This window comes from Homarus americanus, unplaced genomic scaffold, assembly GCF_018991925.1.
Source record: "Homarus americanus isolate GMGI-L3 unplaced genomic scaffold, GMGI_Hamer_2.0 scaffold39675, whole genome shotgun sequence".
In the NCBI taxonomy this organism is placed as follows: Eukaryota; Metazoa; Arthropoda; class Malacostraca; order Decapoda; family Nephropidae; genus Homarus; species Homarus americanus.
Window position 1 is genome coordinate 17,923,752 of NW_024736071.1, and position 15,786 is coordinate 17,939,537.

The 15,786-nt window shown below is 35.6% G+C and overlaps 1 protein-coding gene across 1 annotated transcript; it reads left to right on the forward strand.

The window, feature by feature from the left end:
• Positions 1-14,109, forward strand: LOC121871848 (COP9 signalosome complex subunit 5-like). The gene is made up of 7 exons (XM_042374392.1): positions 1-112; positions 5,800-5,989; positions 9,250-9,334; positions 9,953-10,102; positions 10,391-10,585; positions 11,164-11,361; positions 13,448-14,109. Exons 2-7 carry the CDS (start codon positions 5,811-5,813, stop codon positions 13,724-13,726), a joined length of 1,086 nt encoding a protein of 361 aa, XP_042230326.1. The 5' UTR covers positions 1-112; positions 5,800-5,810; the 3' UTR covers positions 13,727-14,109.
• The last annotated feature ends 1,677 nt before the right edge of the window (positions 14,110-15,786 follow it).

Below are 15,786 nucleotides of genomic sequence, written 5' to 3' on the forward strand. Positions count from 1 at the left end.
ATTCATTTTTGTATTTTAGGAAAGTGTATTTCCCACCGTGTAGTGAGTACAGGTATCAGTAAACAACTATCTTCAGCCTTCAGCAGCAGGACGGTCGGTCACCTGGTGGTTGGTATGTAGCTTGCCTTCTTTATCTAGTGTCCCTTTTAAGAACATCAGAATGTTTTCATAGTTATGTAGTATTCTGTCTTTATTTAGTATGAAATAATTTAAGAAGTAGTCTAACACGATTATAATAGTAAAATTGTAATCCTTTGTAGTTATTGAGAAATGTCCTCAGAGGGCTGCTATCCTATATGAATCTTGTAAATAAAGTGATTTATAATTAAACAGTAATGTCAAAAAGACTATTTATCTGTTGAGTAATCAGTGTTTCAGTTAAACAGTTGGAAATAGTGTAGAAACAGTTGCCAATATATATATATATATATATATATATATATATATATATATATATATATATATATATATATATATATATATATATATATATATATATATATTGGAATTTAACAATACTGTAATACCATTGCAAATCCAGGTAATACTAGAGGAGAGTGTTTTGGTCTCAAGCACCAACTTGAAGAAATTTCTACACAGAAGATGAAAGCTTTCTTACCTCGCAAAACTAACAAAAATAGGTTAATAATCGTCTTTCACCTATTCCTCTTCTAGTGTTTCTTACTACCTTAAATGTGTTTTATTTGGTTAATATTGACGACTGACCTGCGGACGAGTTTTTGTTTTACTGTTTATTTTCTTACTTAATTTTCATCAGTGAGTTCTCATAGGATAATCATTTCTTGTGCAAATGCTTCGTTTTGTAGATAATTAGGTGCCTAGGCGCACACTGGTTTGTCTTCCCGGCGGTAATGCGACCACGCTCTTTGCGAGTTAGCCTCTCATTCCCACGCCAATTTCATTTTCAGCATGGCATGTGAAGGTTGTTGCTGGTATTGTGCTACAGTTCTAGTGCTTATAAAGGAACTTGGCTTGAAAATGCCATGATGAAACCCAGTATTGTACTTATATTTATAAGCATTTTTCAACGAAAGTACTTTTCACAGCAATACTGTGAAATTGAACTGGGGTTTTGTGCAGTCTGTTGTATATGACGTATATAAAAACACTCCGCCACCCGGGCTGGATTAAAGCCGATGCTCTCACGTCCACAAAAAAAAAAAAACGTAAAGGTACACCATATCATCATAAACTCTTTCTGTTTAATATACCGGGGAGTAGAAGTTAGGTGAGGTTAGGTAGGTTTGTTTGGTTAGGTTGGTGAGGTCTGTTTTTCATGCCCACTAAGGTTAGGTTGGGTTTAATTTAGAAATAACCACTTTATAACACATTTGCATAAACTACAACATTGTCCACTATATAAAACATTGAAACTGTAGCGTTTTTAAAATCGTTTCTATGAAAATTCGGCCGAAGGTCAGTCGTTAATAATTACCCCCTCAAATATTACGGTAGGTATCTGGTGCTATCAACGTGTGTTATCATCTGCACTGTTTGCTTACGACTGACCCGTTCTGTCCGAACATACTCTCACAGCTACAAAAAAATTTACAATTACACCTTAACACTTTAACAAAGTTGCTTTCATTGGTACCAGATATCAAAATAAGTACTTTCTGTTTAATATGGTATAAGGGGGGGGGGGGGCAGAGCCCCCAGACTAGGACGTTTGGTAAGGTTAGGTCGATTTTCTATAAAAAAAAAATCATTTGCACTTGAAGTGAAGGTCATTTTTTATTAAAATACAATAGAAAAACAATTATTAATGTATGAGATGGCCACTACCACCAAAAAAATTTCGATTTCAATAATTTTTCCACATGTTCTTAGCATTGTAGTAAGTATTTTAAAAGAGGCAACATTTTCTAGAACCTATTAAAACCTGACAACCAACCAGAGAGACCTACCTAACCTTACCTAACTTTCTCCCCCACAATATTAAACAGAAAGTACTTATTATGATATCTGTCACCATTGAAAGCAACTTTGTTGAAGCGTCATGGTGTAATTTATGTTTTTTATGGGCGTGAGAGTACACTGGGCCAAGCGGGTCGGTTGTAAGCAAATTGATGACACGCTGTAACTCAGCAGAGTTTTCGGAGGAGTATTTACAGTAAATAATTCATTTCTTCACGTACAAAGCATGTAGAGTCATCATTTTAGTGTCATATAATCAGTTTTTCACGGTGTTTTACTCCACAATTTCCCTCATTGGCACTGGACAACTCGCACTCGAGCAAATCGTACCCACCAGAACATGTCAAGTCATACCCAATTACAAGATAACTCGTACCCAATTTATAAGACAGTTCGTACCCATATACTGTATATACATCAAGAGAAATCTACCATATGCGGGAAGAAAGTTAATTAAATAAGATCAAAATTAGAATGCTCGCATACGCTGATGAACCGGATATACTGTAGTAAGCAACAACATCCAAGAAGTAGATATGATGACAACAACCTTTAAGAAAATAGCAGATTCAACAGGACTTGAGATAAATGTGGATAAGACCAAAATAATGATCATGGAAAGAAACCAAAGACAAAACCCACAACGTATCGGTATAAGTGGAATGAATATTTAAAAAATCGAGTCCTTTAAATACCTTGGATCACTTGTGACATATGATTACAAGATTGGAGAAGAAATTATGTAAAACCAATGTAAATTATAGCCAGGATTGGAGCCGGTAATAGATGCTACTACAGTGTTCTGGCCATACTAAACGAAGATCCTTATCAAGAACAACAAAGGTGAGAATTTACAACACAATAATATGTCCAGTTCTTACTTACGGTTGTTAATCATTGAATACATTTCTGCAAATTTGTGTGCCTCATTTCTGATGGCATCATTATCCATTTGGCGGCATTCTATCGCTACTCTGAACCAATTATGTATAGTGTATTTTTATATGCAACCATTCTAGCTTGCAGCCAGCATAATATAGACTCTGAAGAAGTGTTGTCATCAACATGCCACTTTCATTGTGGTTACTTTGTATTCTGCAGTACAACTGTACATAAAGCCTGTGATTCCATCTCAAAAAAATGAAATCGTCGGGACGGTTTAAGGTTTTTGAGTACGATTTATCTTGGGTGTGAGTTGTCTTGGGTACAAGATGACCCTGACTCCTCTTTTAAAATATTTACCATAATAATAAGAACATCTGTGGAAAAATTAATGAAATCGAACAGCTTCTGATGGCAGCGGTTTCCTCATAAATTACCGAACAGCTTCTCATATCAAAAGAAGGGACTGGGCATAAAACAAATACAGTACACTGTAATTGCCAAAAAATATAATAATGGTTATCACCCAAAAAATTCTTAAGATGCTCTTCGCATTCTACTAAACACGAAAATGGGTGATGGTGGAGAAAGTTAGAACCCAAAGAACTTTATAGAATTCATTCATATTTTCCACGGGTATTGTTTGGATGACAGTAAGTAATTAAAACAATACAACAACTTTTTCCTGTAATTTTTATTTTCTCTATGATCATAAATCACCTGTAGTGGGCAGGGCATGAAAGATGCGGGAAATTATGGGGTAAAACACTGCAAAAAACTGATTATATGATAGTAATTTCATGTCTGTGATTTTTAGGCGGAGAAATAAATTTTTTACCATAAATATTCTGCCTATATTTCTTCCATGGTGTTGTGTTTGCATCCCATCGTAAACTATAAATTTGTGATTTTGGTCATTGTAAACATTAAAAGTAATGATGAAGGATCTCATTGGGGGTTTATTACAATAAATATTGGCTTGATTTTTTTTTTTTTCAATGTTGTAGGCTTCATTTTCCTGGAGTTTATGACCTGCACAAATCCACCCCTTTTTTCCTGCAATTTGTTCTTGAAGCTATTCTATGTATAAAGGATGAGATTCATATACTGGACTGTATAGTTGGATACGGATCCCAGATTTTGAGTGTAGATACATTTCCAATTTTTTTCGAATAGCATTGGATTTTAGGTGAACTGTACTGTATGTTCTTATACCGGGTACTTATTGTTCTTCTTCATGAGGAGGGACATGCTAGCCATCTGTATTTTTCCTATGTAGTAATTGTGTCGTGCTTAGTATTGTATTGCAAGTTATCTGTGCTTGTGGAGGATCAAGAGCATCTGCAACTATTCATCTGTCAACACGGACTAGTTGGGAGGATGTGCAAGTGTTCAAAATCAGCAGAAAACTGACAGTGAACAAGAATTGTTTGTTTGTGGAACAAATGCTCATACTCTTATATCCACAGAAGACATAAAATTTCATTATTCCACTTCAAGAAAATGCTTTCATTGATACCTGATGTCAGAGTAAGATCTTTCTGCTTAATATGTCGGGTGTCCTGGTTCGGAAGTTAGGTAAAGTTAGGTAGGTTTGGTTGGTTAGGGAAATTTCTGTTAGATTTTGTGCATTATCATTTACATTTTTTTTTTTAATTTTGGTGCAGTTCCATAAGTTATTTCTGCTGCTAACCGTCTCCATCACCATTACCAAAATACTGGAGGAATATGTTTTGCATAGTTATTTTTAATGTGTTTTAACCCCATATTTACCCTCATCTTCAAAGTCCTGCCCACTTTGGAAGAAATCATTGTCATTGCAAGGATAAAAGGGATCATACTGCTACCTCCTTAACCCTTAAAGCTCTGGTAATATTCCTCTATGCCCTTAATTTTCAGAGCATAGTTTGACTATCCAGACATTATGAAGTACTTTGTATAGGATATGTATTTACTTAGCAACTCAACGCGCATGTAATCTTTGTCTCAAGTCTAGCGGTCCAGTTGCCCACCAGCTATCATGATGGATGCATGTCCTTCGATGTCTTGTGAACCGTCTCACTCCTCCACACCCTCAACAGTAGTGCTATTTATCAAAGGGTTGCTTGAATTGAGTGGCATTAATATAGTATTGGGTGACGAAGACCATGATGGGGAGGAAACAGACCCAGATGAGGTCAAGTTTATTGAGGCAGCTAACGGTGAGGACAGTGATACAGATAATGGCGCTCACCCCCCCCCCCCCTTCAGTGAAGTCCTGGTAGTGGATGTAAGGGACCATGTGGATGCAAGTCACAAAAGTACGCTTGTAGTGACTGCAGTAATTTAATGCCTGAAATACCAATTTTTTTACTGTAAATTTAAAAGATTTTTTTTTTTTTTTTTTTTTTTTTTTGCCTAAATATGCCCACGTGGGGGTCCAGCGGGTCTTATGTTGCTCGAGACATAAGGGTTAAATGTGCATTTTCAGAGTTGTAAAAAGAACCATTGTCAAAATGGTACTCATGTAGAAGTAAAAGTATCCAAAGTTTAATGAACTCAAGTACTGTAGAAGTAAAAGAAAAGTGTTTCATTCATAAATTACTGTACTCAATTAAAATTTATACAAAATATTAGTTAACTAAAGATAAAAATAAGACACATTGCATGACATGTTTATTTGCAGTCCAGACCTCACTACCCAACCTTTCCCACACTTTGGTTCCTTCTCTCGTCTCCCATATGCCTCCCAGGTTTTTAACACATCTAACCTACCATCAATAACATTTTGGATGACTTCTTAACTCATCACTTCATTCAACCAAGTAACTTATGCAAGTGTCCAAAAAAGCTGCAAAATGTTGATTATGATAATGCAGTTTATGGAGAGTTTATTGTTTCAGTGTTTTTACTGTACTTCCAATAATGAGTAGTTATGGTAAACATAATTTATTTATTTTTAATAGATACAGAAGATTACCAATACATTTACCGTTTCAGAAAACATTATAATGGCATCTTCAAGTACAGGAGAGGGAAGCAGCAGTAGCAGCATGAATCAGACTCAGATCGCTCAGCGCTCGTGGGAGATGGCCAACAGCATGGAGTCTGTTAACGCTGCAGATGAAATATATCAATATGACCGCAAACAACAGCAGGACATTCTTCAAGCTAAACCCTGGGAAAAGGAGTATGTTAATTTTCCTTCATGTAGAGATGTAGACCAGTGCTATTCAGCCATTTTTTATATCATCTACCCCTTGTGAAGAAATAGAAAAACCCATCCACCTTTAACTTTGGTAGCCAATTTTTATTAAAAGCTGAAGGCAATAAATACATCAGCATTTCACTTTTTTGTCTTTATTTACCAGATTTACCTTATAAAATGTCATTATCAATTCCGAGCAAAATCCTTTTTTGGCACTTAACGAATCAATGAATTGGCTGTTGTTGCACTTTCCATGGAAACACTGTAGATGTCACATATATCTACATATTACTGGTTTCACACTTACTGATCCTTACAAATCTCATCCACTCTGGGTTGGACCATCCACCTAGGGTGAGTAGCACTGATGTAGAATTAAGTATATTGTTAATAACTGTACCTCATGATTACAATACAGTACTGTATTTGAATGGTCATGCTGTACATATAAATGGTTAATTAACTTCTTTTATCTGTATAAATTCACGGTGATTGAGGTTTTTAAAGAAGTTGATGCTTTTGAGCACCAGTAAATAAGACAGTGTAATTGAGACTAAGAAAAATACAGATGATTATATATATATATATATATATATATATATATACACAGTCGACCCTCGTTAATTCGGACCCCTTTAATCCGGATTTCGGATAATTCGGACAAAATCTGAACTTTTTTTTTTTTTATAGATTTGTAGGAATATTACCTACGCGGACCTTAAGCTAAAATGCTGGTCCACCCACTGCTGGGATAAAACACCAGCGTCTTTCTGGTTAAATGTAACTTCTCCACCACTAGTGTGGGGGGGGATGCAACTTTTAGCTTCAGACATGAAAAATATTTACCATTTACTGCCAGTAAACAATGGAAATGTAAAATATATACCAATTAGTAATGAAAAGTTGTGCAGTTCCTTCAGCAAATGAAGCTCACCAACTTACAATAGGCTAAATTACCTTACAACGTGTTTTCAGTAGTCTATGTTGAAGTTCTTAGCACAGGCTAACTTATCATATCATATACGGTATCACAGTTCTCATTGATCTACAAAAAATACCGATACTAAAAACCTTTTCGATATTACACACTTAATATAATACCCGGTAATCTACTTCAACCTCCTATTGTTTACAACGACGCATGACACACCACCAGCTGTTAAGTATCAGCTAGACGGTACACGTGTTTTTCGAATCGTTTTCAGTTAAAAAACTGTTACATCACATGTATATTTTACCTTAACCATGCCTGAATGAATATATTCTCGGAAATAAATAGTAGTTTTGCTGAAACGTGATGTATTTTAATGTAAAATAGGATAAAATACATGACGAAAACAAAAGACTTTACCTAACCTTCCGATGTTCAAGAGAAGTTACTCGTTTTTTTTCATCGTATTTTTGTTAAAATACTGTTATATTACAATGGTATTCTATTCATTCTATGCTTGATATAATGCATTCACGGAAATGTATTATTTTTGCTGAAATGACGTACGTATTACAGTGGAAAGTGGGATAAAATCGTGACGAAAACAATGACTTTCGCATTCTTTCGTTCAAAAGATATTACCGTAATCGCTTTTCGATTGGTTTTCAGTTAAAAACTGTTGTATTACAATAATATTCTATCCTAATTGACTTGAATAAATACTACGATACCATATTTCTGAATATTTTCATTAAAATCCATCAAAATCATTTTCCTTGTCATCGTCTGCAGCACCAAACAGCTTCTCCCAGTCCTCTCCTTGAACAGGGCTAGAGGGTATGTGTTTTTCGAACCGTTTTCAGCTAAAAAAACTGTTACATCACACGTATATTTTACCTAAACTGCGCCTGAATGAATATATTCTCGGAAATAAATAGTAGTTTTGCTGAAACGTGATGTATTTCAATGTAAAATAGGATAAAATACATGACGAGACAAAAACAAAAGACTTTACCAAACCTTCCGATGTTCAAGAGATGTTACTCGTTTTTTTAATAGTTTTCGGTTAAAATACTGTTATATTACAATGATATGATATTCATACTCTGCTTGATATAATACATTCACGGAAATGTAATATTTTTGCTGAAATTACGTACATATTACAGTGGAAAGTGGGATAAAATCGTGACGAAAACAATGACTTTGAAATATAATGCAATATTAACCCCTAAATCGGTTAATTCGGACAATCGGCTAAAACGGACACCCTTCCCCCTATTAGTCCGAATTAACGAGGGTCGACTGTATATATACAGTGGTCCCTCGGTTAACGAACACAATTCATTTACAGAGTCGTTCGTTAACCGAATCCATTGTTTCAATGGGATATTGTGTAATTGGTTCCAGCTCACAGAAAAGTACAAACAAAGTAAAAAAAAAATGCAGTAAAGTACACTTACTTTGAGGTGTGTATGTAGAAGGTTCCTGGTTGATGATGATGATGGGAATTAGAAGTGGGGGTGGAGGAGAAGGGAGAAGAGAAGGAAGTGGGGATGGTGGAGAAATTTCCTTTCAGGGAACCCATGCTTGATGCAGTAATTTCACCAATAAAATTTGAAGTTCACCAGTTGTAATTCAAGATTATTTTATGTAAATCAACACTTGCACTGCGCTATATATTATCAATATGTTAACTAAATTTCAGAATGACCAATAATTTTAATGTAAAAATGCAAAAATATTCAAGACACTAACAAAAGCAATGTTCACTCCACTGTAAACAAAGTCAAACTGACGCCTGGTGGGTGAGTCAAGCGGCTGATGGGCGCACAAAAAACTAGTTCCCTGTACTGCATATATTGTCTATATGTTAACTAAATTTTAAAATGACTTAAGTTTAATATAAAAAATTTAAAAATATTAAAGAGCACATTTTTCTTGATATTTACTCCAGTGGAAACGAATGTAAACATCGAACAGATAACTGAATTGGCAGACTAGCCCATCAGCTGATCCTCACAACAAAACGTGTTTGTCGTAAGGATTTCGTTAATCGAAGTTTTGTTCATTAACCGAATTGAGGATCCTTATGGAAGGTAATTCGTTAACCGAAATTTCGTTAATTGAACCAATCGTCAACCGAGGGACCACTGTATATATAATTTATTTTTCTTCCTAAATGTTCAATGGCTTGGCTTTAGAACTACGTATATGTTGATTGAAGTGAGGTGAATATATTGCTTGTTAAAAAAGACTTGAATATAGCAAAAAATATTAATCATTACAGAAAACATTTTCATTCTTTCAGTCCACACTTCTTCAAGCAGATCAAGATATCTGCACTGGCTCTCTTAAAGATGGTGATGCATGCTCGATCAGGTGGAACTCTAGAGGTTTGTCATATATTATTTGAGATGTGCATCTACTGCTTGAGTGATACACATTTATTTATTGTATTTATTGTATGAAATGGCTCTTTCTCCATAGTAGTATTACATTTGATTTCTCAGCAATATCTAGGAATTTTTTTTTTTTTTTAAATACTGTACACTGAAAAACACTAAAGGTGCTCTGCTTCTCCTTCCCAGCATGAGAACTTTGCCTCTTTTTCCATCATTTGGTATTATTACTCTTACAAATATTCTTTCCAACTACCAATACAGTGCAGGTACACATTATCTCTCCCATTTCCATCAATATTCTTCAATCTGCATTTACCATAATTCCTTTCCTCTTCCTCTTCTTTCCTGAATTTTATAAGAGATTCCTTTTACCTACAGTATCACTACAGTACAGGTACTTACCTTTATTCCTAATGTCTCAACCTTTCCTAATAGAATCTAGCATCATCTGTTTCACTCCATTATTCTCTTCTCTGGACTCCCACTCTTTCACAAGTCTATTTGTCTTGCCACTTTTTACTTGCCATTACCACTTTTATTTATGTTTTCCTCCTAGCATCTTCCCCTAGTTTATTTCTAACTACAGTAATTTACTGGCTTTGATCACAGGTGATGGGTCTGATGCTGGGTAAGGTAGATGGCCCAACAATGATTGTGATGGACTCCTTTGCTCTTCCTGTTGAGGGCACCGAGACAAGAGTCAATGCTCAAGCACAGGCTTATGAATACATGACTGCTTATGTAGAGGCTGCTAAAGAGGTTTGTTTTACTTTTTTGTTTCTCTTATGAATGTGATCTTGGTAATTCATGTTTTCTAGGCACAATGTTGACTCAGTATAGCATCTTAATTCATATACTGTACTGTATTGATATTTTCAGCTCCTGTCTACAGACCCTCAATATAATAGGATCATTGTTAGTGATTTATTGGATTCTAACTTTTCTCGCTTGCTTTGATATTATATCAGCAAAAATAAAATATATATGTTTGGGGGTTTACTGGGGCAGCAATGTGCACATTAATTGTTTTATTTTTTATGTCTGCAGGTTGGGCGTCAAGAAAACGTGATTGGCTGGTACCACAGTCACCCGGGCTATGGCTGCTGGTTATCTGGCATAGATGTGTCCACTCAGATGCTAAATCAAAATTATCAAGAGCCATTTGTGGCAATTGTAATTGACCCAATTCGCACCATCAGCTCAGGCAAAGTTAATATTGGAGCTTTTAGGACCTACCCTAAGGTAAAATAAATATTCTTTTGTGCCTTCTATAAAATTCATTCTTATTGTTCACTGTAGAACTTTACTATTTTTAGAAGATGCTTTTCTTCTCAGGCTATTTTCAGCATTTTCTCATTCTTCCACTTAAATAAAACAATAAAATAAAGTACTTTTTATACCGTACCTCTGCCATTCTTATGCTTACATACTTATCATTGGATGCCTACATTAACCTGTGCATTTTTCAAGCAACCACAGTATCTCATACTCAGCCAGTTCCTTTATATCAACTGTACTGTACCTGTACTTTCCTTGCAACTTTTTGGGAGAGATCTGTGTTACAGTATCATTCTATAGTGAACATGACTATGGTATATATCATCTTAGCCACCAGATGCCACCACTCCTTGACTGATATAATCACATTCTTACCTTAGACTTTACTGTGCCCTCATATAATCAAATGAAGTTTCCACCTGAGCCTCTAACTCCTCTAATGATCTGTACACTTCCTGTTTTATATAAGAAGACAAGCCTCTCACTTATATAATATTGTACATTATATATTATACTTATTATTTTGTGCTTTCTTACCGTAGGGTTACAAACCACCAGATGAGGGACCTTCGGAGTACCAGACAATCCCCTTGAATAAGATAGAAGATTTTGGTGTCCACTGCAAGCAGTATTACTCATTAGATATTTCTTACTTTAAGTCATCCCTCGATAAGAAGTTGCTGGATTCACTGTGGAATAAATACTGGGTTAATACTCTCAGCTCTTCGTCACTTATTACTGTGAGTATCCAAATCATTTCTCTGTTTGTAGATTATTCATCAGTTTTCTCTTAAAAGTAAATTTACTACTACAGTATTGTCGGTGGGTAGGTTAATGTATGTTATGATTAGCCTACAGTCTTATAGGTTATTGTTATCCTAAGCCTACAGTCTTGCAAAAGGTTATTGTTATCCTAAGCCTACAGTCTTATAGGTTATTGTTATCCTAAGCCTACAGTCTTATAGGTTATTGTTATGCTTAGCCTACAGTCTTATAGGTTATTGTTATGCTTAGCCTACAGTCTTATAGGTTATTGTTATCCTAAGCCTACGGTCTTATAGGTTATTGTTATCCTAAGCCTACAGTCTTATAGGTTATTGTTATCCTAAGCCTACAGTTTTATAGGTTATTGTTATCCTAAGCCTACAGTCTTATAGGTTATTGTTATCCTAAGCCTACAGTCTTATAGGTTATTGTTATCCTAAGCCTACAGTCTTATAGGTTATTGTTATGCTTCTTATAGGTTATTGTTATGCTTAGCCTACAGTCTTATAGGTTATTGTTATCCTAAGCCTACGGTCTTATAGGTTATTGTTATCCTAAGCCTACAGTCTTATAGGTTATTGTTATCCTAAGCCTACAGTTTTATAGGTTATTGTTATCCTAAGCCTACAGTCTTATAGGTTATTGTTATCCTAAGCCTACAGTCTTATAGGTTATTGTTATCCTAAGCCTACAGTCTTATAGGTTATTGTTATCCTAAGCCTACAGTCTTATAGGTTATTGTTATCCTAAGCCTACAGTCTTATAAGTTATTATTATCCTAAGCCTACAGTCTTATAGGTTATTGTTATCCTAAGCCTACAGTTTTATGGGTTATTGTTATCCTAAGCCTACAGTCTTATAGGTTATTGCTATCCTAAGCCTACAGTCTTATAGGTTATTGTTATCCAAAGCCTACAGTCTTATTGTTATCCTAAGCCTACGGTCTTATACCTTTGACACCAAAAATCTTTTTGGTGCCTTGTCTACTCCACAGTAGAAATAATTTATGCTTTTAAAAATTTAAACTGGGACATAAAAGTTATCTTGGGTCTGCTGTATTTGCTTCTTTGAACTTTGACTTCATTATCCAGTTATATAGTACATTCCCATAAGTGCAGCCATAATGTGGTATGGCAGTGTTTACATTCTGTTTGTCATTTATTACTTCAGTACTGTACTTTGATTGTGTTAAACAGCTTCCTTTCAAATCACAGAATATTACTCATAAAACAATACAGGTAAAGTTCATTTTTTAAAGAGTCAGAGCATGTAATCTATGCCTTCTCAATGGCGAGTGCTTGTGGCTCTTACCTACAGTATATGTAAACCTTTCTCTTTATTCTTTCCCAAACTCCTTTGGACTTCTCTTGAAAAGTGAAATCTTAATTTTTGGTAGTATACTGTAACTATTTTCCTTTCCAATTTTCTCTCAGAATCCCCCCCCTCCCCCCCATGGTTGAAATGTATTACCGGTATGTACTGAAGAGAAAGGATTCCAGGAGTATTGCGATTCTTTATAAATTAGCTTCTGTTTAGATTCCACTGACCCAAGTGGAAGTTTTTTGTTGCCTTCTACAACTGACATGCCTAAAATCACAGTACAGTACACGCTTCTCACTGTCATGATGAAACAGTGCCTGGTTGATGTCCATGAGATAATATAGCAAAGCACCATTAAGATTCTGGCAACAGCACCCAGCTGAAGGAGTTAGACTTGTTTATCTGAAAGTATGATGAAAGAATGAGAATCAAAAGGGAAGCATTGAAGACTCCTGGAAATAGCACAGATCCTCCTTAATTCAAATTGTCGAAGCTGAAGTTGGTCTCAGGTGATTCATGTGTAGCCAGTAAGTCTTTAGTGTTGGAAACCCAGATTCTCAGGACCCTAACACTTCAGTTATCATTAGTGTATAGCTATACTGTATTTAAATATCTAAATATCTAGGTTTTTATTGCAGTACAACCAATCACAATGCAGAATTCAAAATTTTAAGTTTCTTATTGTAGTTAAAATTCCATTTTTCTTTAGTGATTCTAACTGGTTGCTCTATCCATTAACAGAATGCAGAGTACATGACTCGTCAGATCTTTGATCTGAGTGACAAACTCGAAAATTCAGAAACTGCCCTTGGCCGTTCTGGTCTGTTTGGATTAGATCCCCAGGAAAAGAAAACAGAAGACAAACTGAGCCGAGTGACACGAGATTCTTGCAAGACTACCATGGAAGCTCTTCATGGTCTTATGGCTCAGGTTGTTAAAGATAGACTTTTTAATCAAATACCACAAGCTCAATGTCAGACAAAAGACACTGCTCAGCCACCTACACAGCCACAGGCCTAGACACAAGAAGCAGTATTCTAGTACAGTATCTCCAGAAGTCTTTCACTATGAATGCAAGAAGATGGAATTTTCACTTCAGTCTTGAAATTTATGAAAAACATAATATGGCTAAAGCAGAGAGACAACACAATAGCCAGTTTGTGAGAGCATCATGGTCAGTCAGGAGAATAACAACAGGTATGCCCACCATTATTCTAAATACTATGTACCGTATATGTATGATGTCTTGCACATTTCAGTCTATGATATATTGAAAATACTTTATGGCATTTTGTAGTAATTGTTTGAAGTTGAGTTCTATTATAAAGACTTAGCTTTTCCTGTGTTACTGGTATTTGTAATGTGATGGATCATATTAAATGAAATAAATATTGTAACTGAAAGATGTTTAAGTAATTTGCAAATGCATATTTTATTTTTTCAAAATTATATATATATATATATATATATATATATATATATATATATATATATATATATATATATATATATATATATATATATATATATATATATATATATATATATATATATATATATATACACACAGCTAGACCCCAACTTACGACTACATGAACTTACGTCCATTGGTACTTACGACCTGCTTTGATCGTACGTCCGTCGGGACGTACGACTGCGACCGTCGTGACCAAAAATATTTTCAAATTACGCGCGCATTTTCTATACCGAAACGAGAGGGTGGCGCGTCTCGGGTCGCCTCGTGGGTACACTCACTCAGTGGAGCACTTTGTTTGTGTTTGGCTATCGTATCCTATACTGATCGCGCTGTGAACTTTCGTTATTATCGTATTTAATTGACTTTATAATGACTGGAAAGCGTAAAAGTGAGAGTGCTGGTGGTGTTCCAAGGAAAAGGAGACAGGCAGTTACTTTTGAGATGAAACTGAAGATAATAACACAGTATGAGAATGGAAAAACAGTAGCAACAATCTCACGCGACCTAGGTTTCTCACACTCGACTATATCCACTATTCTGAAGGACAAGGAACGTATTCGTGAAGTAGTGAAAGGAACAACACCTATAAAGGGAATTATAATATCAAAGAGAAGACAAGGTCCTATTCACGATATGGAAAAATTATTGGTGATATGGATAGAAGACCAGATACAGAAGCGTGTACCCTTAAGCGTTCTAACCATACAGGCTAAAGCAAGAAGCCTGTTCCAAAGCCTGAAGGAGCAGGCAGGAGATGAATGTGATCAAACCTTTACAGGAAGTCATGGGTGGTTTGATAGATTTAAAAAACACTACAGTCTACACAATGTTAAGGTGAGTGGAGAGGCAGCTAGTGCCGATGTTGGTGCTGCCAAAGCTTTTAAGGAGGAGTTAGATGATGTGATTGTGGAAGGGAATTATTTGCCTGAGCAAATATTCAATGTGGATGAGACTGGATTATTGTGGAAGCGCATGCCTGAGTGGACATACATCCACAAAGAGGCGAAAACAATGCCCGGATTCAAGGCATTCAAGGACAGAATTACACTTCTGTTGTGGGGGAATGTTGCTGGTTTCAAGCTAAAGCCCTTCATGATCTATCATTCAGAGAACCCCAGGGCTTTTAAACATGTCAGCAAGCACACACTGCCAGTGTTTTATCGCAGTAACAAGAAAGCCTGGATGACCCTAGTACTGTTTGAGGATTAGTTCATGACTTGTTTCATTCCATGAGCCAAGGAGTATTGTCTGCAGCAACAGATTCCATTCAAGATTTTACTGATTTTGGATAATGCTCCGGGACACCCACCAGACCTGGACGACATGCACCCTGATGTTAAGGTAGTGTACATTATCTAAAAGTATTAGTTGCAAATAATTGTGCTTCCCAATGGTGCTTCAACCTGTAACCTTTGAGACAGCATTCAACAGTCACTGGTATTGAGCCATCAAATGCTGATAACAGCTTTTAATGACTTGTTTCTAAAGCTACAGGTTTGAACCTTGTTAAGGTGTCACAACGATACCTATAAACAAGAACTACAGATGAGAACTATTTATATTTTCCTAGATTGTTGTGGAAGATGTGCAATTTATACAGTAC

Coding starts and splice junctions, on each gene's coding strand:
- LOC121871848 (XM_042374392.1), top strand. CDS start 5,811: ATGGCATCTTCAAGTACAGGAGAGGGAAGCAGCAGTAGCAGCATGAAT. Junction 9,335..9,952: donor GATCAGGTGGAACTCTAGAG/GTTTGTCATATA, acceptor CTTTGATCACAG/GTGATGGGTCTGATGCTGGG. Junction 10,586..11,163: donor CTTTTAGGACCTACCCTAAG/GTAAAATAAATA, acceptor TTCTTACCGTAG/GGTTACAAACCACCAGATGA.